We start from the raw sequence: 24,283 nt of genomic DNA, 5'->3' as shown, positions 1-24,283 counted from the left end.
ATCAAATTAGGGTTTATTGTGTGGCTGACACTACTAAGAATAAATTCACCCTCTTGTCTAAGATTATCTGCAAATATGGACTTTTAAAGGAAAACTGTGTTATGTTTTAAGCATGTGTGAGTTGAACTCCTGCCTATAGGGTCAGCTCCCTTGTGGAAGAGAATTTGAGTTCTGGGCTCCCCCTACCTTGTCTTGGTTTGGCTGGTCCTCTTCTCTCCTCCTTGGTTCTAAACCACAAATTGACCTTTCTTGACCAGGCAGGAAAAGTGGCCTCACTTAAGTCTGGATGATGCCGAGACGGAGAGATAATAGTAGAGCTTGTATATGCTTGGCTCCTGTCAACTTGACAAATAAGACAGGGGAAGAGCAGTGGCTTGAACAGCTGGTGTAACCAGATCTGGAACTTATTTGGGTAGAGGGAGGAGCTGAATGACATCGTCAACCAATGAATGTCCTATCAGGTTGCAAACTCTTCCAAGCTCGGCTTGAAAGACCACATCTGGTCTTGCAAACAGTGGACACTGAAATATCTATCTGTCCATATATGTATGGATAATACTAAGCACCTTGAAATTTCCCCCCAAGCACTGCTAAGTAGTTCTCTCGACACACCCAAAATGATATTAATATGGTTTAGGCTTCTGAGAGTGATGATTCCATTCCTCTATAGGGTTACACATCCACAGATTTACACAGATCTAAGTACATCGAAAGAAACATTTATCTTTTTGTTTTTACGTAGGCATTTTATTGTTTGGTATTATTTTAGTATCTTTTCATTCATTTCCCCCATGTTTTTTATTTTATTTGTTTATTTAAAAAATATGTCTGTATTGATTTCAGAGAGAGGAAGAGAGAGAGAGAAACATCAATGATGAGAGAGTCATTGATCGGCTGCTGGGGATCGAGCCTGCAACCCAGGCATGGCCCCTGACCGGGAATTGGAAACTCGATCTCCTGGATCCTAGGTCCATGCTCAACTTCTGAGCCAAGTAGACAGGGCTTCCTCATGTTTTTGGAAAAAGTTGTGATTATGGTGTTCAAAGATACTTGTTTATGGATTTTTTCCATCAAAAATTATAAACAAGATCCTTTTCACATTGGTACACTGTCTTCATAAATAGTCTTTCAGAAAGCTACCAAGCACTTCATTGGATACACTTAGCCAATCTCTTGTTAAATGTTTTCCTTACTAATAGCTTTTCCCTACTATTTTTTAATTTTCCTTTACTATAGGTTATGCTGCAATCGGCAACTTCACAATACAGTTTGATGGTTACCTCCGAACCACACTTTATGTCATTATACATTTTCAAAGTGTATTTTTCTTTTCTAAGAAGATATTTAATTAATTTTTTTCCTTAAAAATATTTTTCCCCCTTAAAAAAATAACATGAAAATACTGAAGGACAAACAGCTTGCACACGGTACTTAAGTTAAAGACTAAATCCCTGAAATTTCTTTTTCCTCTGGTCTAACTGCATTGCTGAAGCAAGAGCTAGCATTAGGCAGAAGACAGTCCATACAGCATCATCACCGTCATTATTAAAATTATCTTCCTTATAAGCATGCCAGTCGTGCATTATTAGGACCACAAAAGCTAAGTGAGACGCATGCCTGGGAAGAGTAAATGCAAAAATGGGTGGGGGCGCCAACTCGTTGTGATTTAAATATTTGTAAATTTGCTGTGTGCTGCACACTGCTGGACACTTGGAATGTGGTAAATTATGAATACACAAATGTCATGCTTGATTTGTCAAGAAACTGGTCAACTCTTATGCTCCTGTGGAAATAAAGAGTAATATTATGCAACAGTTTTCTGGACTCTTTATCATTCTAACTCTTATCTATTCAAGGTCCTTGTCTGTTTTGTGCCTCTTCAGTTGCTAATGGTGACTCTGCTCGGGGACTTTTCTCCAGACTGGCTCAACAAGTCCAGGCAGGTTCTGCCCCAAGGGCTCCTGGGCCAGAGTCCTCTAACAACTTCCCCACCCACCGAGTTTCTGACCATTCGCCTTAGCTGCAATCACTCACACCAAGCCGGCAGTTCAAGGGGGTAGGGCTGAGAAAAGCAGCGAGCTTGTGGCCTTCCTGAGGCAAAAATGGCAGACCACAAAGTCAGGACCACAGCCACTGGGCGAGGTGACCACATGTACTGGACACTCCTGTGTGGAGAACACCCTGTTAGGCCTGGAAAAAACCACACAAAAAGAAAATGAAGTCCTCTTAGAATTGTCCACAAAAAGCTTGCACTCCTGCTCGGGAGTCGAGTCCATACACAGTGCCAAAACTGCTGTGACTGGTGGGTGATACCTTACAAACTGCGATGAGAGCCCCGTGGGTGCTGCGGGAACGGGAGCCATGGCCTCCAGGAGGGCAGTTCCGCAAGGACGGGTAAGATGCTTCTGGCCCCACGGCTATTTCCCAGCCAGTAGGGGAGGCGAGAGGTACTGCGGGAAAAGTTATAATACAAGGCAGTCTTATGTATAATTATGTGTCAAGAGAGTGACAAAGACAAGAACCACCTGAATTTAAGGGAATGGAGGGAGAGATTAATGAAGGCCGACAATGGAGCATGGAGGGCAGTTATGGGCAGGGTTTAATCAGAGAGGTGTGGTGAAGGGACAGGCCAAAATGCTTGGGTCAGAGCCTGGCTGGAGCTGACGAAGGGCACATTTGGGTAAGAATCAAGGTCGGAAAGCTAGGAGATGGCAGTTTGTTGGGAGACTTTGGGTGCTAGATTGATAGCTTTGACCTTTATTTTATTTATTTATTTTAAAAAGATGATCTTTTTTTTTTTTTTTAAATATATCTTTATTGATTTCGAGAGAGGAAGGGAGAGAGACAGAGAGATAGAAACATCAATGATGAGAGAGCCATTGATCGGCTGCCTCCTGCACGCCACCGACTGGGGATCGAGCCCTCAACCCGGGCCTGTGCCCTGACCGGGAATCGAACCCTGATTGCCTGGATCCTAGGCCGAGGCTCAACCGCTGAGCCATGCCCAGCAGGGCTGACCTTTATTTTTGTGGGCAGTTGCTAAAAGCTTGTGAACCAAGAGATGACATCATGAAAACAGGAGGCTGGAAACGAGAGACTGGAGGCAGAGAAACCAGTTAGGAGGCCACTGCAAGCACTTTGAGATAAGGCCCTGTTGTGGGAGGAGGGAAAGCAAGGATGGATTTAAGAGGCACCCGAAGAAAGAATCCACAGCACTTGCCACTGGTTGGATGTGGACAGAGAGGGAGGAGGGACAGCGGACTTAGGGAAGGTTTCAGTAGGAAGTGTGCTGAGGGGAAAATTTGGAAGTAGGCATGAACTTCAGTGGAAAGTCTTTGCAAGCGGAGAGAAAGATGTACATATCGGCAGGAGTGTTCTCTCAATTGATTATCTTATAAAACCTGGGGAGTTTCTCTATGAGATAGGCTATAGATATCACACTGATTTAAAATGACAATACCAGGGAGCAACTTCTGGCTCACACAGGATGGGAGAGCAGAAAAAGGCAATCTGATCTAGGATTACAAACCCTGGGTTGAATCCCAGGTGTTTTTTTTCCCCCCCACAAATTCATTTCATGCACTTGGACAAAATACTTTAAAACTCATTGGACCAGTTTCCGTATCTGTAAAATGGGTATATATAATATCTATTCTTTGGGCGTCTTAACTTACAGTCATTATTTGTTGAGTGCGTAAGTATGTAACAGAATTTGTGTAAGAACTTTATTTGTATTTTCTTATTTAATTCTTAGAATATTCATTTTGTATTTAAAAAAAATCCAAAATGTAGTGGATTAAAACAGTATCCATTTTATTTACTCACAGTTCTATAATCTGGGCTGGGCTAGGCTCTATGTTTTTTTTATTGGTCTTGATGATGTCACTAATGTGTTTGCTGTTCGCTGGTGGGCTGGCTGGGGGCTGGGTGCAGCTCAGATTGAGATGGCTGGACTTCTCCCTCTCTCCACATACCTCAGGACCTCTCTCTCTCCATGTGTTTTCTCCGGCAGGCGGCCGGACTTCTTACCTAAAGTGGCTTAAGTCTTCCAAAAGTACAGAAGCAGAAACTTCCTCACCTTCTCAAGGGTTAGGGTGGGGAACTAGTTTTACTTCTGCATTTTTTTTGGCCAAGGCAAGTCACTGGCCCAGTCCAGATTTAAGCGTGAGGGACTCCTTGAGGGTATGACTAACAGGAGGGTGGTCCATTGAAGGGCAGCAATGTCACAGACTCACAATATTATCTCCAATTCGTAAATGAATAATCTGTGACTTAAGCAGGATAAGTTACTTGCCCAATGTAGAGAGCAGAGCTAGGCACTTCAAACTCAATCATGGGTCAAGAGATAAAATCTGTACAAGCATGCCTCCTTTTAGTGTGCTTTTTGTTTTATTGCACTAATGAATGTTGAGTTTTGTTTTTTACAAATTGAAGACAAGACACTCCACCAACAAAAAGATTACACTTGCTTTATTGTGATATTTGCTTTATTGTGGTGGTCTGGAACCGAACCTGCAATATCTCCAAGGTATGCCTGTTTAGATCAAGAATCCTATGAGGTGGGTACTGTTATTGTCCCTACTTTTCAAAAAAGGAAACCCAAGATATGTGTCTGCTACGCCACGTTGCTTCATATGGACAGTACCTGATACATACAAGGCACATGTAAATGTCATTTAACCTGAAGCTATTGTTTGAAGGACAAAGGACCCAAGCAAATCTCTTCAACCATCCACTGTCACATCTTACAGGCTTTTTGGGAACTGAGAGTTTTCCCTTTGGGTGACTGTGCAATTCAGTTTTCATTTCGGGTATCTGCTCCTCTGTCTTGCACTATCTATTTTGAGTGAAGACGACATCCTTGCCCTCCAATCCCAACCCTGGTTCTCACTGCAGGATTAGCTTCATGCATCCCTCAGCAGTTTTTCTCTTGTAACAGCCAGGTACTTTTTTTTTTTTTTTAATATATCTTTATTGATTTTCAGAGAGAGGAAAGGAGAGGGAGAGAGAGATAGAAACATCAATGATGAGAGAGTCATTGATTGAGCCCACAACCCAGGCATGTGCCCTGACCAGGAATCGAACCCTGACTGCCTGGATCCTAGGTCGAAGCTCAACCGCTGAGCCACGCCCGGCCGGGCCAGCCAGGTATTCTTTACAAAGCAGGGCCTTCCTTCTTGGGTGAGGACCTTCCTGCAGTAGGGCTGGCCTCAAGTTTCCATCCTTTAATCATCAGGTCGGCCTCGGGGCTTCTGAATTAGTAACCATATGGTCCCAGTCACTTCTAGTTTCATAGCTAATTCTCCCATTGTTAAAACTGTGGTGGCTTCTAAAGACAGCTTTTGCAAAGATGCTATTTCCTATGGAGTCCCTTTTGGTGGCTTCCCCTTTCCCTAGGTGGGTGCTGTGGGAAGAGGACTTCCTGCGTGGGAAACCCAGAGTCCCAGTCTCCTGAAAGGAGCTCTGCTTATCTCTGAAGGTGATCCACATGGCTGTCCTTCCCTTAGGGCAGCCCTGATCTTTTTTTTCCCAGTCCTCACCTGAGGATATGCTTATTGATTTTAGAGAGGGGGGAGGGGGAGAGAGAGAACCTCGATCAGTTGCCTTCCAAACGTGCCCCAACCAGGGATGAACTCGAAACCTAGCTGTGTGCCCTGACCAGGAATCGAAGGGGAAACCTTTCGGTATGCGGGATGAAGCCCCAACCAACTGAGCCAGTCGGTCAGGGCAGCCCTGATCTTTACCGCTCTGTGGGGAGTCTGGAATCGGAGTACACTCCCAAGAACAGACAATGGGGGAAGGTGGTTCACTTTGGTGGGCTCTGCTCTATTTTGGGCAATGATGGGCAGCAGCCATTGAAGGAGTGGCCCCAAAATACTCCTACCTTTTTCAAGGCAAAACTATAGGGTGGCCTTGTTTTTCCTATAAACTTTTCTTCTTCAAGACGCCAGATATTAGTTTTCACTTCTTTTCACTCTTATGAAAATGTTGAGGGACAATACTTACACTTCATACAATTTAAAAAAATGAACAGGTATATAAGTGGGCTGGGTGCTGTTCAAAGTACTTTATGTATATTAAGTTTTTTGACTTATTTCATAAACTTCTATATGAATCAAATGGGGTGGGATAGGGGTGTTTTGAAGTGTGATTTACCCAGTGGAGAGGGGACAGGAGAGACGGAATTCTGCTACTCGGGACCTCAAGGCCAACTGCTACTTCCCGCAGCTGTCTGGCCGGGCGAGGTCTAGGGGCAGGGGTGTCCACCCCTTGCCCAGGCCCAGTCGTGGGAGGGGGAGTGGCTTTTTCCGGGTCACTGGCTCACCCTCTTAACTCCCATCCACCTGCTTGGGCTCCATCCAGGATCCGGGCGCACTGAGGGCGTCGGGGACATTCCAATCCTCCCACCACCGCCCGCATGTGGCGGGGGAGGGGACCACGCTTGCTCTCCCATTCCAGCGCCCGGCTTTGACTACATTTCTTCTCAATCTCTAGTGACCCGAGTCATCCCGGAGAGGAAACTAAGGACTGATGAGTGGTTTGAAGGTTGTTTGTTTACAACGCACCCGTTGGCGAAGCCGCATCTCTAACGACAAAGGCACTTTCTGGGCATCGTCTGCGCTCGAGCAGACAACTGAAAGGCAAACAGCCCAGATGCCTCTCGCCAGACCAAATATGGTCACAAGCGCGCAGCAGCCTCCGTGGAAAGGCCGGCCTCGGTGTCTCCCGGTGCCGAGGCGCAGCCGGGCCCGCCCTCGGGCAGACCGGGTCGGGCGGCGCTCCCGGCCCTGGCACCGGCGCGGAGGGAGGCGCGGCGCCAGCACCGGCACCGGCCCTTCCTCGGCCTGCGCCCCTCAGCCGGGTGCCCTCCGCCGCCCCGGCCTCGGTTTCGGGCCACAAGCCCTCGATTAAACAGACCAGGGTCACTTTCCCTTTGATCCCGCCCCAAGGCCACGGTAAACTCAAAGGAATCCAGGGCTCCGCGGGAGAGGTCCGCGCGACCCGGCGGGGGGGCACCCGTCTCCTCTCAGCCGGTGAAGTGCCCATCACGCCCAAGGCTTTCTGGAGCCAGGATGGGGGGAGGGAGGAGGAAGGGGAGGGACGAGCGGGGGCGGGCAGGCGCGGGACTCGCCGGTCATGCATAATTCAGCAGCTCAACTTTCGGGCCCGCCTCTTTCCTGGGAGTGGGAGCTCGCTCCAAACTTTGTTTATGGGACAGTTCTTCCGAGCGCCGCGGCGGCCGCGCAGTCTGCTTCTCCGCCTCCTCCGCCGGGAGCGCGAACGCCTGAGGCCAGTTTGGGGGATGTGATAGCCGCGGCCCCTCGACTGCCAGGCACCGAGGCCGATCGGGATCTGCCAGCCGAGCTCCGGCTCCAGTCCTGCCAGCTCGGGACGCACGCGAGCCACCCAGGCCCGACGGCGGCCGCCGCACGCCCCGACTCGGCTTCGCCGCGCGCAGGTAGTGCCCGCTGGGCGCGCCCGCGCGCCGCTCCCCGGGCCCGCTCCCCCCGCCCCGCGCGCCGCTCCCGGCGCCCCGCTCCCTGCGCCCCTAGCCCCGCTCTCCGCGCCCGGCTCCCCGCGCGCCGCTCCCCGCTTCCCGAGCTTGGCGCCTCGGGCTTCCGGGGCCGGGGCGCGCAGTTGGCTCGGGCTGAGATTTCCCTGGGGGCTGCCTGCCCTGGGGAGCTGCGACCTCTTCTTTGCCACCAACAGTTCAGCAAGGTTCCGAGTGCAGTTACCTCCCCCACCCCCGCTCTTCCTTCTCTCAGTAATTTCTTTGCTCCAAGAAAGTTGCATAATTCTGGAGGCCGGGAGGGACCCCTCCCCCACGGCTGGTCTTGCGGCTGAGTGTCTGGGATCTCGAGGCGGACACCTATCTGTATGTTTTTCTCCATTTTCTCCCGCACTTCCCCCCCCCCCGTATTTAAATAAAAGGCTGATCGACCTTTTTCCTTGCAGAAGATGAATCCGGCCTCGGCGCCCCCTCCGCTCCCGCCGCCAGGGCAGCAAGTGATCCACGTCACGCAGGACCTGGACACAGACCTCGAAGCCCTCTTCAACTCGGTCATGAACCCCAAGCCCAGCTCGTGGCGGAAGAAGATCCTGCCCGAGTCGTTCTTCAAGGAGCCTGACTCGGGCTCGCACTCGCGCCAGTCCAGCACCGACTCGTCGGGCGGCCACCCGGGGCCCCGGCTGGCCGGCGGCGCCCAGCACGTCCGCTCGCACTCGTCGCCCGCGTCGCTGCAGCTGGGCACGGGCGCGGGCGCCGCGGTCAGCGCCGCGCAGCAGCACGCGCACCTCCGCCAGCAGTCCTACGACGTGACGGACGAGCTGCCGCTGCCCCCGGGCTGGGAGATGACCTTCACGGCCACTGGCCAGAGGTACTTCCTCAAGTAAGTCGGCCTGAAGCGGGGCAGGGGGGCGCGCAGAGTCCCGAAGCCCAGGGCGCGCGCGCGACTGCGTGATGGTGTGTCCTTCCAGGGTTCTTTCCCAAGGATCTGGGAAGCTGGAAGTGAGGAGTGAGTGGGTCCCTGGGTATTGGAATGGTAAGGGATCAGCAGCACAGAGTCTGGTGATGTTCTTCCAGGGCGTCCCAAGAAATTCGGAACATGGACCTCTTAGAGGTAGGTAGGTAGGAGAGATAAAAGTAGTTTTGGGGAGATCCTCATGAAACACATAGGTGACTTTGCCCTGATACTGATACAGACTTCTGGGCACAAACCCTTACCCCCAGCCCTGCCCATTCTAAGCCAGATACCTCAGAGCCTGATCCATTGGGATGTGACACCAAGATAACATGTGAGAAAAGTTCTGAGACTCGGGGAGAAGAGGGACTTTTGGTAGTGTAGGTGGTCTGCACTCCTCTATTCTGGGGAAAAGCAAGCTGGAAAAGCGAACACTGCCTGGTAGGCCTTACGGCTCCCGGCTGGGTGATGTAATGACCACACAGCACAGTGATGTAATTAGCAACTACTGGTGAAGTAGTTGTGGGCTGGACAAATGCATTGTGTGGAAATTGGGTCAGGAGTTGTATTATGTCATACTTGGTAACCTAAAATACCCTCGAATCAGGAGCCTGCTTTGTCATTCTTCTGGCTTTCTGATGTAATGAATTTTATGTTAGGTTCATGTTATACTGTACAGGAAAATTTGTTCACAGATACAGAGAAAATTGTTTCACCTGTGGTACCCTCAGATAATTATATTTCAGAGGAGAAACTAAGCTGGAACTTGAAAGGTAGCTTCCATGGCCTGCAAGAAGTTGTGCCAGCTGGACCACTTGGTTCAGGAGTGCCTGCACCAGCTGGCCGGCCACAGCCACGGAGGGAAACTCCTCTCCCAAAGACTTGCCTTTAGAGTTTGTTTATTTAAAGTCCATGTTTCTTTGATGGAGCAGCCTTAGTTTGAAAGTTAAGACATTATGTGCTATTTAAAAATATAATCAGTCCTTTCTTGGACATTAATATTTGATACTTTTGATTGCTGTCTAAGGGCCCTAATACATGGTAATGGATGAGGTATATTATAACCAACTCTTTGACTCATACTGGTGACCAACTATTCCTTCCCCATCCCAGAGCTGTTGACATCTTGTGCAAGGAGGAGGAGTTCTTTATTTTGTTTTTGGGGTTGGTGCAATGCTGTGAAGCACTTGTTCTGAAGCAGACTTGTTGGCCATTTTATTCCACCACTGGTCGTCTCCCTGTTTTTGAGTGACATGGTGGCCATGTACTCAGTCCTTTCACTTTTAAATGGCTGGTGGAATTCAAGTATCTGATATAGTAACGTTACATTTTTCTAAATGTGATGGTGTTGTTCTGAAGGATGACATTAGTTTCTATAGCACATAAAGGTCCAAAATAGCATCTTGTATTAATAGGTAAATACAGTTTTGAATATTTTATTGTGACTTTTATAGAAATGGACTTAAGAAATAAAATAGAAAAAGATGCAATAATTTACAGTAATTTGGGGAGATCTTTTTTGGACCCAAATGATTTTTAAACTGTTTATGAATATACACAGAACACTGTAAGAAATAAGAGCTGGGCTTGCCCATTATCTGAGGAAAGCTAGGAAAAAAAAAGACCCTCAAGTAAAAGCAAAACAAAACAATTCCCTTTTATACATATTTTGAATGATTGGAATAGCTCAGAACTACATTTGTGAAACTAGGGTAACAGTGGAAGTTAACCTGGGTTTAGAGAGAAAGTTGCTCTGATCTGTCTGTCCATCTCCCCAACTACAACCACTCCCCTCCCAAAGTAAAGTGCTTCTTCATTTCACTGGATACTCAGTGAAAATAACAGCTGAAAAACAGGTAGATAGTAGGCTAGCCTGATCTGATGCTCTCCCTGGAAATTCTTTGGCCCAGTAGCTAAGGGAATTAAAGAAATTAAGTCATTATGACTATTGTCTTTCAAGATTAGCAATCTGCCAAAAGTTCTCTGAGTTTCTATTGGAACTTGTCTAAAGTTAGAGTACGGTAAATGTAATATGTCACACTTTGTCGCATAGCCTCAAAAGGCAATGTATTTTGGTGGGTTAAGTAGAAGTGTGAAAAATGATGGCAACTGACCCTGATTTAATTTTCATAAAATTTACTCATTACTTTGCTCCATCATCTGTGAAATGGGGCTAGCAGTAGATCCTAGGTCAGGAATCTAGGGCTTCATAAGTCAGAAATCTAAGTATTTTAGAATTGACAAGGGGCCTTTTTTTTCCCCCTAAAAAACTGAAGACAGGCCTGACTGGCGTGCTCAGTGATTGAGCATCGCCCTGGGATCCAGGAGATCTCTGTTCAGTTCCGGTCAGGGCACGTGCCCGGGTTGCGGGCTCCATTCCCAGTGGGGAGTGTGTGGGAGGCAGCCCATCAATGACTCTCATCATTGATGTCTCTCTCTCTCTCTCTCTCCCCCCTCCACTTCCTCCTCCCTTTCTCTTCCTCTCTCTGAAATCAATAAAAATATATTAAAAAATGAACAAACTGAGATCAGGGAAGGGTGATGATTTGACTTCGGGAAAGTCCTGTAGTCATTCAATGGTGGACCCTGGGTTGGACCTCTCATCTGTTGCCCTGTTTACAGAGCAGTTTTCCGTTTTCCCCATTCTTACCTTTATCCCCACGTCACTTCACCAGCTAAACAATGAGCTTTATGGAAACTAGAGCCTGGACATCTAAGACGCTTTAAAGAACTTTTTGTCATTTTCTCAGGGAAGATTGTTCCTAAGTATATGATGTAATCCCTTTCTGGTACCTCTTAAAGGGCGCCTTCCCTGAGTCTTCACACCTTTCCTGTGCTTTCAGGCATTCCTTTAGGGTAGCTGTAACCACAGAGAGGACCGAATGTTAAAACTCGGGGCCTCTGAAAATGACTGCCTTGTTCCTACTGTCCTCTAAAGATCATAAAGCAGGCTGGGGGTATGCAGGTATTGGACTCTTAGCAACCTCACACACTGACTTTGAACATGGATCACATTAAAGTTAAAAAAAAATTTCTGGTTATAAATGAAATACATGTTTATTGTACATAAACCAGAAAATAGAGAATTATAAAGAATAAAATGACCTGGCTTCAATAGAACTTTAAATTCTTGCAGAAAATTTTTATTTGAATAACATTCTATAAGAAAAAATATTTTATTCCCTCTTAAATACAATTCCAATTATAATATTTTCCCACCACTCCCAATTTTTAGTAATAATTTTCATGTTTTGCTTATTTTGAAATATGCGGTAGAACATTATTTTTGTCAAAGTGATCTATGCACTTGGCAACAAGTTCAATAGAACAGAAGGACTTTTGTTGAAAAACAGTGTTTTCCTTCACCTCCTTAAACCTCACAAAGAGAACCTTTTAATTTTTTAACTATTTCTGTATTTAATTCTTAGATTGTTACCTTCTTAACTTTAATATGTGTTTACCACTGTTTTTCACTTATCAACTTTATCTTCTGATATGAGAGTGAGAATGTAGCTCCTTAAGCATTTTTCTTCCTCTCCCAAATTTAATATTTATATTGTTTTTAGTTTGTCTGTTAGGTCACCTTTGTTATTTTTTTGGTCAACTTTTGACAATATTTCTTGACTCCCATTTTGTAAATCAGGGAGGTTTGGGTAACTACCAGTTATAGTTATTGCTTTTTGTCAATGACATTCTAACATTCCAAAGCCTGGAACCCGTAACAAATAAACGTTTTGTGCTTTGCCCCCAAATTGACCTTTTTATTAATAAATTATTCTTAAAGTTGAAAATCCATAGACAACAATTACATTATTGCAATTCTATAAATATAATTCATTGCCTGTATATTGAGATTCGATTTTAGACTTGCACATTGGGTCTGGGGTCAGGACTCCTGGGCCAATCAAAGGGGGATATATCCAGCACCAAAGTCAAACAGATTCTTTCTTTTTACTCTTATTAGTTGTTTAAATTGTGTCACCTTTTAGTTTCTTCACATTTGTACCTTGACTTCTGTAAACATTTTTTCCTGGTGTTTCTAATTGTCTTTTTATATGTTTGTATGTTATTTGCCTTTATTCTGATCTCAGAATTTTCTAGGCCCTTAATCCCATCGGTTCTATCAAGTCTTCTTTCCCTAAGCTTATGCCCAGATTCCTTCATCTCTCTGAGCCATTCTGGATTCTGATTGCTCTCTAGGCCTACAACAGAGTTGTTATGTGGGACTTTCTTTTACTTCTCTCCATGGTGGAAAGTACTGTTTCCTTTTTCCATGTCTTCCTCTTTTTTGGTTTATGCCTTCATTTTTCTGGAGTACATGCTTGAGCAACTTCTTAAGAAATGTTTGTGGAATGTAAATTTTTCAAATCCTTTCCAATTTGAAAATATTTGTTTTGAAAGTTTTAAATTAATTTTCTTAAAGAACTGACTTGGCTGGTTTTTTTTTTGTTTATCTTTGGATGACAATACAATGTAGTTTTTTTAATGAAGAAAAATATTGCCTGCTGCCTTAGTTTCTTTGTCTGTAAGATGAGGGTAGTAATACCTATTTTGTGATATTTTGAAAGATTAGATGAGATAACATTTGAAGTGGCTGGCACATAGTAGACTTTAGTACAAGTTTCTTCTTGCTTCCCTTGTCTCTCTCCCCACACACATACTCTGTTTACCTGGCCAAAATCAGATGCAGAAGCCTTGGCAGTATTCTAAGCTGATTTTGACCCAGAACTACAACCTAGATCTGGGATTGAAAGCCAGTTTTAAAAATTTAAAATAAGGACTGAGAGTCATTTTTCCTATTAAGGAATCTAAATAGGAATGCCCACCAAAGGTATCCTTTTGCTTTAGCATCTTGCATAGAGAATACCCAACCTCTTCTGAGGAGGGTCTACTTTTTATTTTTTGGAATCTGGCTTGTAGTTACCAGTTGGTCTAATTTGTGTGGAATGGAGGGAAGATAGGAGGGAGAAATGGAAGAGTTGAAGAGGGGAGGTAATTGACATTTGTTGATGACCTGCTCTGTGCCAGACAAGGGAGGGAGCTGAATCAGTGCTTCCAAGAGAGCACCCAAATTAGCTGTGGAGCACACACCTGACACGTGTATTATAAAATCCTTTTTCTTTCTTTTTTAATCCTCACCCGAGGATATTTTTTCCGTTGATTTTTTTTTAGAGAGAGTGGAAGGGAGGGGGAGAGATAGAGAGAGAAACATCGATGTGAGAGAGACAGATTGATTGGTTTCCTCCTGCATGCGAACCTACAACCCAGGTACGTGCCCTTGACCAGAATCGAACCCAAGACCCTTCAGTCCGATGGCCAACACTAACCACCGAGCCAAACCGGCTAGGGCTAAAACCTTTTTTCATAACCCTAGGTGCTTCCACATATATTCTTTCTTTTAACCTCATAGTGACCCTGTGAACAGGTACCTATTATCTCATTTACTGTTGAGGAAACTGAGGCTTAATGAGGTTGAGTAAATGGCCCTGGGTCTCATAATAGGTGAGTGGCAGAGATGGGATTAGAATTGTGATTCTAAAACCTACGCTCCTGCCCTTACGTTGTGCTGCCTCATGCCAATTACATGCCCATAATTAGGCCCTGTAATTAGGTATCCTTGGTGACCAGATAACTTGAGTGGTGGATGTAGCATTAGAGTTTGCTTCTGAACTTAGTCTGGGTGATCAAATTTGGAGCTTTTGGTGCTGGAGAGAGAGAGGTGATGAAACAAATCAGACATTGATAGTATACCTCTGGTGCCTATTTATATTTTACTCTCAAGATTTCCACCATTAAGAAATCCGTATCATTTTACAGGGAGCACAGATGTGACTGGGAGGGCAGATGACCGACTGGATTGGGTACACTGCTGAGGACTTGTTGAGAGAGTCAGTTAGATAATGTCTGTAAAGTAGTTTCAAGGAGAAACAGAGCCAGGTTGCTTCTCATTGCCTTTATGATCACAGAGATTGATTGGAAATAAATTTCTGTAGGGGTTTGACGCAGCATTGAGTCTCAGCTTTTGTTTGTTGACCCAACTGAGTTAAGACTTGTAGCAATTACAGCCTGACATCTCATCCCCTCCATCTCCTTCCTTTTTCAGTTAAGTATCTAACCACAGGAGAGGGCGATGGAAGTAAAAGCACCAACAAGTTTAGGGGACAGTTATTTTTTTCTGAAGAGTGATTTGGAAGATGGCGGACTGGAGTAATTAGCTTATTACTGAAGGGCAGATTCTGAAGGAATGGCTCTTCCGTTGGTCTGTGGGGGGACCGTGAATGTTTTAGTGCATTGAAATAGTGGTAGAGCAGTGTTTTCCAAAGTGTAATCTTTGGAACCCTAGTCCATTCAAATGCTTTGTGAACAAAGGGTTTCTGGATCACTAGGTTTAGAATATGTGGCATGCTCTGTCCTTCTCTTGGAATTCACATTATACATTAAAGACTCCAAAGTCACTTATTACAGAAACTAGTTTATTTTTGTTTAAGCCAATATTTCACAAAATTATTAGATTTTTAAACATTTTTATTATAATTATCATCTATTACCATCCACTCAGGAATGTTCTATGGATCACACTTTGGGAAATCCTTTTGTGACCTTCACAATTCTGATAGTTGAGGGTTTCGTGTTTGAGTCAAGTTGTAGTTTTTCTTTTCAGTGCGCTTTGTGTGTATATATTTTCATTTATATTTCTTGATTTAATACTCAATTACCAGTGCTTAGAGGTGAGAAATGGCCATAAATATCAGAGAAGTGGGATATAACACAAAAATAACAATTACAGTACGGTTTGATAGTGTCATAATCCTGGTTTATTTTTAAAAGTGCATGTGTTTTTGCGTGTGTGTAGAGAGAGAGAGAGATAGAAGGGTACATACCAGAATGTACACAATGGTCATATCTGGAACTGTGGATGATTTTTCTTGTTTACTTTCTGCCTTTCTGTATGTTCCAAATGTCCTACAATAAACATATATTTCTTTTTAACTTGGCAGGGGTGGGGTTGTAAAAACTGCAAGAGAAAGAAAGGGAGGAATCAGTGTAGTGGTAGATTTGGGGCCTGGGGCCGTCTTAGCCATGGCTTAGTAACTAAAGGCAGGAGCTTCTGTAACCAAAGGGTTTTTCTTGTATTGGGTTATTTTCTTTAGAAATGCACTGACACTGTAATTGCTAAAATCTTAACCAAGAATCCTCCATAAAAGCCACCTGAGGATACGGAGTCGGCTTCTGGTGAGTCTCAGGGCATACGGGCTTCCTGCAGCTTAGCCTTTGTCTGCTGCTCTCTTTCCTAGAATTCTAGCTTGTATTCAGTGTCCCACCTAACGCTGAGTAGGAGGGGACAGACCATGCTCACTGGTGTGGTGCTGCTGGAGAAGTGAAGTCAGGGAATACATGCAGTGCTATTGCTGTGCCTGGCAGGCAGGTGCTGCTCGAAGTTTATTAGTTACATTCCTGATTGGGATGGGTGGGGGCTCTGATCTCCCACGACCTTTCCTTTGTGGCGCCTAAAGGATCAATAGCTGTTTCAGCATTTACAAGAAAGAATCCCTGAACCCCTGCTGTGCAATGTGCCGTGGGGGGAGAAGTGTGTGCCAGGTTTCGGGACCTCAGGCCGCCGACAGTGTCTCAGGCTGGGGAGGCCAGGAGAACACAGACAAGGGCAGGCTGAGGAGCTGCCTCGGACCCGGGCGGAGGACCTGGAGCGGCTGCCCTCGGTGCGCGCAAGCTGCGAGGTGTGTCCCCATGAGGCGGTCCTGGCTCTTTTGGCTGCAGCTCTGAAATTGGCAGCCGAACTGAACGTCTTTTGGTTTCTCCCATTGGCTATGCTCCCTCTGGCCTCGGAAACTTGGCACAAGCTGTTACCTGTGCCTGCAACATTACTTGCCTGCTTTTTGCCTGGTTAACTCCTACGCTACCTTCAGGCGCCAGCGTGGATGCCACCCTGCGGATGCCACCCTGCGGGACGTCCTCCCTGACTCAGCCCCCAGGCTCCCTTAGCTGCGCCTGCTCTGTGCTCCTGAGCCCTGTGTCTCCCCAGTCGTAGCGCTGCTGCCATATTACTGTTTAATTATTTTTCTTTTCTTACCCCTGTAACCTCCAAGAGGGCAAGAATGCCGTTTGCCTTGCTTGTCATTGTATAACCCGAGCACAGGGCCTCGCACACAGGTAGGCGCTGGACAGCGAAGGAGCCTGCCCAGTTTCCTTTTAGCCGTTTGCGCGGCGAGCTTGCACACTGGTGTCTCGTGGGAATCTGGCGTCTGGTGGGAATCTGGCGTCTGGTGGGAATCTGGCGTCTCGTGGGAATCTGGCGTCTCGTGGGAATCTGCTGTGCTCGGGATGTAATCCCACCATGCCTGTGCCCCTTGGACTGAAAGTTTAGAATTGTAGCTCCGCACACCACGTGCGGTGGAGAGGAAGATGCACGAAGGGTGGTGGGTGTTCAGGGGTGTCTCTGTAGAGGTGGTTGGACATAAGTGGAACCTTGAAAAATGGAAAGAATGTGGGTAGGGGGTCAAAGGGGCCTTCCAGGAAGGAGGGGATAGGAAGGGAAGTTGCAGAGGCCAAAATGCTGAGGGTGTGGTTTTGACGCCAGAAGAGTAAGCGCTGGTTGGTAGGTGACTGCATCCCATTGAGGCTAGGGTGGGCACCCTGACATCGTGCTAGTAAATGTCACCTTCCCCATCCCTTAATTCTGAGAGACACCAACCCTCGCTCTATCTGAATGTAGCATAAGACCCCACCATTGTCCCCTGTGTTGAGACCTTCCTAGTTTTTTAGGGAACTAAGCATTTTACACTAACTTAAGAGTCTGAAATGACAGAGCCTGTTATAGCAGTGCATCCATCCCTCTCTCCATATATGGGTGGTCTTTGCTCCTTGACTCAGGCCCACTTCCACTGAACCTGCCATTTCTGCTTATAAATGAATAGCTTGTGGGTCTGGTTGTTCCCATAATGCTCTCTTGTGGTTTTGGATAGTTTCTCAGTTCTTCTGAGATTGATCAATGGGGCACAGGCAAAATTGAGATTTTGCAGCCACGGTGAACCCACCAAGGCCCACCTAGGCCTGTGCCCCGAGGACACTGGGCCTGAGCAGTCTTCCTCTCGGGGGTGTTCTTCCTAAACTCAGTGAAGCCCAGTGAGAGCCTCTTCACACTAAGCCACGATACTGAATCACATGTTAATGTTTTCAGATGAGTTCTATAAGTTAAAGTTTTTAATAGGTAATACATGTAAATGACAAAGCACGTACTGTGAGAAGTCTCTCTTCCATCTTCCCTAGTCCTCTGGTTCTCTTCCCAGAACACCAGTTTTCTTTTGTCTTTCTGTAGAAACTCAGTGTGAATACAAGCATGCATATATACTTATACATGTATATACCTTAAATGGATATCCCCACCTAGGCTGTTTTACAGTACAAATGTATATACTCTTCCTTTTCATATTTATGGAATATATATACCATTCCTTTTCACTTAATATATCTTGGTGTTCATTCCCCTTTTGTACATAAATACCTGTTTTATTTTGTTATTGTTAAATTTTATTTTTATTTAAAAAAAGAACTTTATAGTTGACATACAATATTGTATTAGTTTCAGGCATACAACATAGTCATTACACATTTATGTAACTTGTGAAGTGATTCTGCTTTATTTTGTTAAGGACTACGTAGTATTCCCTTGTATGGGTGTACTATAATTTAAAAAAACTGATACCCTTTTGATGGACATCTAGATTGTTTCTGATTTTCTCTTTTTAATTATAAAAATAATATGCTCAAACACTACTGGAGGGAGGAAAATGGAAAATAAATTCTTCTGATGTTCCCTGGATCCCTATTTAGAGAGAACCATTGTTAAACTTTATCCAGAGATATTCTTTACACAAAGAGCAGTTTTCTGGCTCCTGTCTATTATCTTTCTATTACCATGTTATACAATTTATTGAACACCTATTGTTGTACCTGTTAGTCAGTAGATCTACCCTTCTTATACAGGGGTGATACATGGTCTAGCAAATGCACTGGCCAGTTAGATGGATGCCCAACTAGTCAGTTAATGGTTTACCAGTGTGAAGGAGCTGATGAGATATCTCAGGGCTACTCAAAGTGGGGTCCATGGACTGACACTGGTATACAAATGTAACTGGTTCAAGACAAGCTACATACAGAAGTTGAGAGTGTTTAGGAATTTTTATAGCAAAATGACATTGTTGTGACATTTAAGCACAGGATCATTGGGATTGTCTTGTGGAACAGGGGAGTTTGGGTATGTCAAACTTTTATGGTAAGTCCCATATCGCCGAAGCTATGTGCAGGCCATCTCCAGTAGGGCCATGTACTTGGTCTTGACACATTGAAAATACAAAACACGGTCCTTTACCACAGATAGAAACTGATCCATCTGTTTCTCTTAATTCTATTTGTCTCTTTATTTATCCCATCCATCCATCCATCCATCCATCCATCCATCCATCCATCCATCCATCCATCCACCCATCCATCCATCCACCCACCCACCTACCCGTCATTTTATTTTTCCATGCATCCTTATAACTATCTTTTGTGTATCAACCAACCAGTTAACCATATCTCTTATTAACTTAACAAGAATCATCCATGTCAGATGTTGAAAAGTGAGTCTCAATATGGAAACAAATTTTATGGCACAGAGGTTATAAATGATATATTTTCCAGTAAGATAGTTTATATCTTTGTGGCCCCTGTGCTGACTCATTGTTTTAGAAATATGCTTTGACACCCCTCATTTCTGAACACTGAAGACACATCTAAATTCTGTTCTTTTTGTGTGAATAACCTACCTGCAAGCTTACTAGCTACAGACTCGGTAACTAAAGCATGGTGACTGGAGAAAACCAGACATTCTGGATTGTTTATTAAAAATATAGATTCCTTTGTAGTGGCTTTTCTACAACTATTAAGATACTGAATACTGGTCTTTCTCCCAGTTTGTCCATGAAAATAATTTCTAGACCTAGGTATTCAAAGGTTGAGGAAGCAGCTCAACATAGAAAATGTTGCCCTAGCCGGTTTGGCTCAGTGGTTAGAGAGTCAGCCCGTGGACTGAAGGTCCTGGGTTTGATTCCAGCCAAGGGTGTGTATCTTGGTTGCAGGCTCATTCCCTGGCCCCAGTAGGGGAGCATGCAGGAGCAGCCAATCGATGTGTCTCTTTCACATCCATGTTTCTCTCTCTCCCACTCGCCCTGAAAAGCAATGGAAAAAGTATTCTCGGACAAGGATTAAAAAAATCAAAATGTAGAAAAATGCAAGCAAATGACAGATGTAACTAAAATAAACAGGCAGCTTCTACTGACTTGATTTTATTTTAGGATTTATTTTAAAAACTTCCTTTTTAATATGCTCCTAATCAAAAAAATTAAAACAGAACTGAAGGATAAAAAGTGAAAAGAGTGCTTTACGCACTGGTTTTACTTAGGTGTAACCACTGTTCACAGTTGTTTGTGTGTTTTCCCGGGATTTGTTACGCACACACACAACTTTACTTATGACAGCATCAGCTGGTTTTGGTATTGTGGGAACCACAGCTTAGGTGGTCTTTGTTTCTGGTTGACTCTCACAGCCTCAGAACTTGGTAGAGTATAGGCATGGGTTAGACTATGGAGAACTAGACGTGATGACTGATGGGGAGGCCTTAGGGTGGAAAGCTTTATTGTGGCAACTATAGTTCAGAGATTGGGACTTGGTTTTGTGGTTCAAGAGGTTGAGGTCCATGGTGCCCCAGAACCGATGAGGTTTTCTAGCAGTCTGTGGGCTGCACTGGAATGAAACGGGGATAGAAATGTTAACTGCAGTTTCAGAATTCACAAGCAGTGACTTGAGTATTTTCCACCCTGGAATGAAGTCCTCATGAGAGTGGTTTAATTGCTGGGAAGTTGCTTTGGTGGTGCTGAAAGGGAAGATGTGAATCATTTAGGGGATATTAAGGAGGTAAATTTGACAGGATTTGGTAATGGATTTGGTAAGGGCAGTGAGGTAGAGATGGGAAAAGGAAGATTTGCAGGCTGTATAATGGCATGAATGAAGGGGCCTCTAATTGTGATAAGCGGTGCTGGAAGGGTTAGAAGGGGTTGAGAAATTTTTTACATGTTGAATTTGAGGTGCTATTAAGATATCCGAGGGATATATATATATATGTATTATTATTTTTTTTTACACTCACACACATATATAATAGTTAATCTATATCCAGATAACTAGTCTACATCTAACTATATCTGTGTAACTGTGACTACACACACACATTTATTTATTCAAATTCAGATGTGGATGAGATCCCTTAGAGGCCACGGATAGAGTGAGAAAAAAAAGAAGGCAGTCCAGTAGACCCTATAAAGGAGATGGAGAGGAAACAGCCAGAGATGTAGGAGGAAGTCAGAAAACAGTGCATGAAATCCAGGGAACCTCAAGGAGGAGGAGTGTTTCCCAGAAGTCGAGAAGGTGAGAACTGAAAAATGTCCAGGGAAGAATTTCTCCACTGAGACCACTTTCTTTCCCAGGTTAGGGCAAGGGCCTAGGGTAGTAATTTATATAATCTAGTGTTTGAAGAGGGAAAAATGAAGAAAATAAGCATCTTAATTAGGTAAGGTACTTCCTCCAATTCCCCCCATATACTCTATGGTTTTCCTGCTGAGGAGCACTGTTCTCTCACTGAAGATCCAGTGGCATGTAAAAGGACCGCACATTTGCTTATTTAAAGATCCTGTTAAAATGAGGTCTGAAATCAGAGTTTTATAACTAACCAAGATAAGTTATAAGACTTGGTAAAAAAATATTATTCTAATTGATATGGTAATCACTTGCTGGGAGGAATCAGTCTCCAGTCTTTCTGTGGTAAAACCCTGGTCACAGTGCGTAACAACACACAGGGTTGTTACCGCTGGGACGGGTCAAACTTAATTGCAGCCATAAACACAGCAGATTCTGTTTGGAGAGCATCAGTTAAAAATTTATGTTTCGGAATATTATGTAACTGTAGTTTCAGGTAAACGTTTATCTTTCCTATCTTTTACTCCATTTGCCAGAACTAATTTTGGTACCTGGCAAAGGGGATTCTGAAATTCACGCAGGTGAAATGCCCAGGCCAGTTTATCTGTTCACAGTAGGAAAGTAAATCAAACATGTTTGATTACATCAGACTGGTTTCATTTTGAGTTTGGGTATATTTTGTAGTTAAAGTTGGTAGTTAAAAGGTGATTCTGTTGCATTTTGTTAATATGGGAGCACCTGGTGGCTTTGTTACTGGTTTGGAATTTGTATAAACACGTGAATTTAGTAGGAGGGATTAAGAATCATAAAAGAAGCAGTAAGTTTCAGTGTGGCTTAAAAAATTACTTACGTTTTCTGAAGACACTATGCAGTAGTCTCCACTTTTATGGGTCTTTGTGTTACATACTGTGTGAAATACAAGCCTCGTATACAGAATGTTTGGCAGATATGGATTCTTACACAATTATATCATCCAACATCTATTTGGATATTTGTGCATTTTAACATAAAATTGAACTGTAAATATATATTATAGAAAAACCTGAAGGAAGGAAAGATAGGAATGGAGAAAGGGTCATTACTTAAAAGGTTAAGCTGCACCCAAGTGTATTTTTAAGATATAATCTCTTTTTCTTAGGTTTATAAAAAAGTTTAGTTATCTTGTCTATGGTCTGAAAAAAGTTAATCTTGAATTTACCGATTTTGCATTCCTGAAAGTGTGGAGGTGGCAAGGGCTGTGGAGATTCCTTGGGTTTTGGAAAGCCACGTTCTCAAGCGAAGGTCTGTAACAAAAGCGGTGCACAGTGCAGCCATTGTTCTGTCTGCTGCTTACCTGTTAATAACAACTATTGAGTAGCCTGTGATTATTAACAGATATTGATATTTAACAGTAGGCGCAGAGTCGAGTGTAGGGTCATTATGGACAATTCAGAACGTCAACATTAAAGAAATGATTTTTTAAAGGTTAGATCTAGAATTGTTGAAGCTTTTGCCTGAAACTTTGGCAGGTGAGTAGAGCAGGGGATGGACCAGCACAGCCTTTTTTAATTATTAGCCAGAGCGAAGTGAGTCAGGCTGTGCTACAGAGCTTTTCTTTTAACCTAATCATTGGCCAGCCCTAGTTAATTGGTTGAAAACCATTAAAGGACTCGGGTTTCCCAGTTGCGCATGATTCTGGAATGTTAACTTGCCTCGTGCATGAGTAAAAGGACCCACGGCCTGACTAATTAAAGTGCATGGTCCATACTGCCCTGAAAGCCAAGTGCCAGTAACAAGTTAAGTTTTAAGGGTTCTTGGAAGGTCCTTCTGAGGCCTGGTAAACATCTTGGTGACTGGTACGTATCTATTTGGAGCCTAGTTTTGAAAGCTGCTGAAAAAGAGTATTATAAACTTCCAAGTGTGCATGGAAGTGTAAACTGATACCATGGAGTTGCTTGAGCTGAAGTGAAAGATCATATTTACTGACACGTATTACAAATGGGTTTTTAAAACAATGTCTGTTTTGTACAGTGAGAGTAAAGTCTGCCAAGAGTCAAACAAAAAAGTTATATTGTGGAACAAGAGAAAAGGATACTGCGAAATAAATAATATCTAATACCATTAAGATGTAAGGCTTCCTTTCCAAAATGTAAATATGAACTTCTAAATGAATGTTTTAAAAACCTGATTTTACTTTGATGTGTCCAGTGGCTTGATACATAAAGTGATTATGGTTCTGAATACCCAGATCTAGACTACTTCAATAAACAACACATCTGTAGAACATGGAAAAGATAAATAAACCTCAAATGACATTTTGTTTAGAGGTAGCATAGACATTGCTTTTTGTTATAATAGGTCAAAAGTAGTTCATTGGCAGTAAGCAAAATGTTTTTTATCCGTCAGTTTTTAAGACTAGGATAACATTTGATATAAAGTATATTGGTCGTAACCTTTGTCCACACACTGAATCATTGGTCTGTGCAAATAACCAGGGACTATAGGCAAAGGGGTGAGCTATAGAAATATTTAATATAGAACATTTGAGCTTGGGGATCTGATAGGTAGTTCAGGTTGTTTTACTCTTGCTCTGAATGGATTTTGAACATAAGGAGAGATTGCATGGAATTAAAAATTGTTGTTTCTGATCCTAGTGGAGAGTTTATCTGAATACAGTGGGGAGGACCCAAAATGTTGCTTACAGGAATATTGTAAGAGAGGTAGGCATGATTCTTCTGCAAAGTGGCTACCTCTTAATGAGATCCAGGGAGTCCTGCTAGTGCCATATGCAGTTATAGTGTTTCAAAGGCGAGCTTTTGGGGAGGTGGTTTGCTGAGGGGAGGAGGGGATGACGAAATAAGCTGAACAAGTGTTCAGAAAGTTAGGGTTTAGAAAAGACCTTGAAGTGCTTGTAGATGTCCTTTGCTGTAGGACAAGGCCAGAAATGTTGCCCAAGTGGCTTATAGGAAGAGGTAACGAAGAAGAATGATTTATTCATTTTAAGGGCATTTGAGAGAGAGCGGCCTTTGGAGAGCGCTCCTAGAACTTTTTGAAATGGGCTGACTTGAAAGCAGAGAGCACGGAGCCAGGTCTCTTTTAGTGCCACTGTGCGGTGGCCTCAGCGGCTGGAGATAAAGTCTCTGACTGCGTGCGACCTGCCGGGTGCCCGGGCTGCCACTCAGCGAGCGCTCGGGCGGCTTTGCTCCGCAGCCTGGCCGTAGGCAGCGGCTCTGACTCGCTTCCTGCCTGCTTGGGGGGAATTTAAAAATCTGTTTGTTTCGCCCGTCGTCATCCGGCTGGGCCTTACCCAT

General features: G+C 44.2%; 1 protein-coding gene across 2 annotated transcripts in view; it reads left to right on the top strand.

Annotated features, from left to right (window-relative positions):
- The first annotated feature begins 7,195 nt into the window (after nt 1-7,195).
- The window catches only part of WWTR1 (WW domain containing transcription regulator 1), a 124,323-nt gene continuing 107,235 nt past the window's right edge, over nt 7,196-24,283 (top strand). Inside the window, exons 1-2 of one of the 2 annotated variants that reach the window (XM_087818079.1) lie at nt 7,196-7,459; nt 7,957-8,390. In XM_087818079.1, coding sequence (XP_087674205.1) covers nt 7,960-8,390 — 431 coding nt within the window. In that variant the 5' untranslated portion in view covers nt 7,196-7,459; nt 7,957-7,959. Of the gene's footprint in view, nt 7,460-7,704; nt 7,877-7,956; nt 8,391-24,283 lie in introns of those variants that run through there. The other variant, XM_087818080.1, reaches the window with a different exon arrangement.

This window comes from Miniopterus natalensis, chromosome 6 (assembly GCF_054644295.1).
Source record: "Miniopterus natalensis isolate mMinNat1 chromosome 6, mMinNat1.hap1, whole genome shotgun sequence".
NCBI classification, from domain to species: domain Eukaryota; kingdom Metazoa; phylum Chordata; class Mammalia; order Chiroptera; family Miniopteridae; genus Miniopterus; species Miniopterus natalensis.
The sequence above is the reverse complement of the archived record's forward strand: the minus strand, read 5'-3'. Positions and strand labels throughout refer to the sequence as shown.